Source organism: Lactuca serriola, chromosome 9 (genome assembly GCF_051521515.1).
Source record: "Lactuca serriola cultivar US96UC23 chromosome 9, Lser_US96UC23_V15, whole genome shotgun sequence".
Classification (NCBI taxonomy): domain Eukaryota; kingdom Viridiplantae; phylum Streptophyta; class Magnoliopsida; order Asterales; family Asteraceae; genus Lactuca; species Lactuca serriola.
In genome coordinates, this window is record NC_136416.1 from 77,390,144 (window position 1) to 77,392,680 (window position 2,537).

The following is a 2,537-nucleotide window of genomic DNA, read 5'->3' on the forward strand; positions in this document are numbered from 1 at the left end:
ATGAAGCCTTTTAAGGGTCTCAGCCCATAATATAAGATCCCACCGTCAACCCTAACGCCGTGAATTTAAACGGAATTCCCGCTCCCCACTTTTGCCGCACACTCGCTTCTCATTGGTTCTCGTAAAAAGCAATTAGCTTCGTGTATCCCGAGCCTAAGGTTCGGTTACGAACCTCCTCCTTAAGTCTACAGATTCTTATTCATTCTCTATTTCTCTTCACACACCCGAATTTTTTTCAAAAAGTCGCACATCTTCTCTTGAATTCCGGCGCCGAATCTCCCTCAGATCCGGTAACTGTTTATCAAGATATGGCCGATAACGTCGCCGGTGAACACGAGAAGGAGGATTCATTCGTTGAATCTGTCAAGGATAAGATCTCCGAGACGTTTCACAAAGACGATTCTTCTTCGTCTTCAGATTCCGACAATGAAGGCAAGAAGAGTTCATCTGTGTCCGATGTAAAGGACAAGATTTATCGGCTCTTCGGGAGGGAGAAGCCTGTTCACAAGCTCCTAGGAGGCGGCAAACGTATGCACATTTTTTCTTGCTGTACTTACTTTTAACGTATTTACTGTTGTAGATCACTAAGCTTTTATGTTCACGATTAGTAATCGTTTTCGTTTTACATGGATGAATAGTTTAGGTTGATTATGAACTGGATCTCTAATCTTATTTATTAATCATAGTTTCGTCAGATTCGCATCGTATCTCCGATCTAGATCTGCAATGATTGTTTCCGATTTCATATCTGAAGCATCCGTTGACTCCATTGCTTGGCTAACATTATACGTTAAACCTCTTTCGATCTATCGATTGTAGTATGTTAGTTACTTACACCTGAGTTTAATCATTCAAACATTAAGATCTCGATCTCTCTATGGTGATCAGTTTCATAAGTATACGATACTTCGACTGATTTTCTTATATCAAATGACTTTACTGATGTACTAATCTCTTGTGTTGCTATAACTATTTGCTAGTGTTCTTGTTCTTTCTCTTTCTTACACATTTCAAATTCATCACAACAGCTGCTGATATCTTCCTCTGGAAGGACAAGAAGGTTTCTGCTGGTGTGCTCGGGTTTGCCACATTGATATGGGTGCTTTTTGAGTTGGTTGAATATCACTTACTTACACTAGTATGCCATACTCTAATCTTAGCTCTAGCAGTCCTTTTCCTGTGGTCCAATGCCGCAAGCTTCATCAACAAGTAATTAATCAATCAATCAATGAATCTCCTTGCTTTTTTTTTTTGTTTTATTGTCTCGTACTTTAATCCATCTTTATCTTCCTTAACCTCTCATTTTCTTTCATGATTGTGACAAAAGGTCTCCACCAAAGTTCCCAGAAGTCAACCTCCCAGAAGATATTGTTCTTGGTGTCGCCTCTGCTCTCAGGGTTGAAATCAACAAAGCTTTTGAAGTCCTCCGATGCATTGCTTCAGGAAAAGACCTCAAAAAATTTCTTGGTGTATGCATTTCTTCCACAACTCCCTCTTATGTTAAAAAAAACAAAGTTTGATGACTGATGAGTTGATCTTTATTTCATCAGGTGGTTGCTGGGTTGTGGGTTCTCTCAATTGTTGGAAGCTGCTGGAACTTCTTGACATTGTTCTACATATGTAAGAAAAGAATTATTTTTCGATTTTGTGTTTTCAATTTCAAGATTTTTTTTTAGTTTCTAATTTTGTTAAGTATGAACACAGGCTTTGTTTTGCTTCACACATTGCCTTATCTTTATGATAAATATGAGGACAAAGTTGATGCTTTTGGTGAGAAAGCAGAGGCTGAGATTAAGAAGCAGTATGCAGTTTTCAGTGTGAAGGTTTTGAGCAAGATTCCAGTAGGAGCATTGAAGCACAAGTTTGCATAAACTCTCTTTCTCATCTCAGGTGACTACTACTACTACTAAAGTACTACTAGATGTGTCTTTCTCACTCGTTTGTTGTGACTTGTGATATTTTTATAAACTAGAAGCTCAGTTTATTTATTTCATTGGTTATCTGATACGCTTTGGGGTGAATCAATGATATAATTTAAACAAAATTCAGTAATATGATGTAATGAAGTTTTAGACATTTAAGTCCCCCTTTACACTTTTGTTGGAGTTATTTCAAGCATATGAATGAAAGGGGATATAATTTTGTATTAGTTCAATTTGCTTGTCAACTTATGAATGTTCTTAAAATTTAGTTTAAAAAAAGTGTTTGGTTGATAAAATGTAATAAATCTGTAAGTTGTTTTTTTTGTATGACAGATTATGTTTATGCATGTAAAATGATAAAATATAGGGGTTAAAAGGTAAAGAGTAAATTACACGATTCGTCCCTCGTCCAAGTGTCAAATTACATGTTTAGTCCCTATTTTCAAAAATTAACTTGGACCGTCCCTGTAATAATTTTTTCTCGCTTGGATAGTCCTTGACGAATATAAAATGACTATTTTACCCTTTCTGTTTTTTTTACTTATCATTTGTTTTACAATTTATTAAAAATAATTTAAGAAATAATCCTCCATCTTCACTATCTTGAAACTTGTA

General features: G+C 35.9%; 1 protein-coding gene across 1 annotated transcript; it reads left to right on the forward strand.

Moving 5' to 3' along the window:
* The first annotated feature begins 202 nt into the window (after window positions 1-202).
* LOC145077111 (reticulon-like protein B5) lies at window positions 203-2,155 on the forward strand. Its single transcript, XM_079022889.1, has 5 exons — window positions 203-528; window positions 1,029-1,209; window positions 1,328-1,469; window positions 1,551-1,620; window positions 1,705-2,155. Exons 1-5 carry the CDS (start codon window positions 309-311, stop codon window positions 1,869-1,871), a joined length of 780 nt encoding a protein of 259 aa, XP_078879015.1. The 5' UTR covers window positions 203-308; the 3' UTR covers window positions 1,872-2,155.
* Window positions 2,156-2,537: the final 382 nt, after the last annotated feature.

What these genes read in the sequence shown, in the direction of transcription:
- LOC145077111 (XM_079022889.1), top strand. Translation starts at nt 309, where the DNA reads ATGGCCGATAACGTCGCCGGTGAACACGAGAAGGAGGATTCATTCGTT. An exon ending in GCCGCAAGCTTCATCAACAA is followed by an intron (nt 1,210 to 1,327) that starts GTAATTAATCAA and finishes TTGTGACAAAAG; the next exon opens with GTCTCCACCAAAGTTCCCAG. An exon ending in CTTGACATTGTTCTACATAT is followed by an intron (nt 1,621 to 1,704) that starts GTAAGAAAAGAA and finishes GTATGAACACAG; the next exon opens with GCTTTGTTTTGCTTCACACA.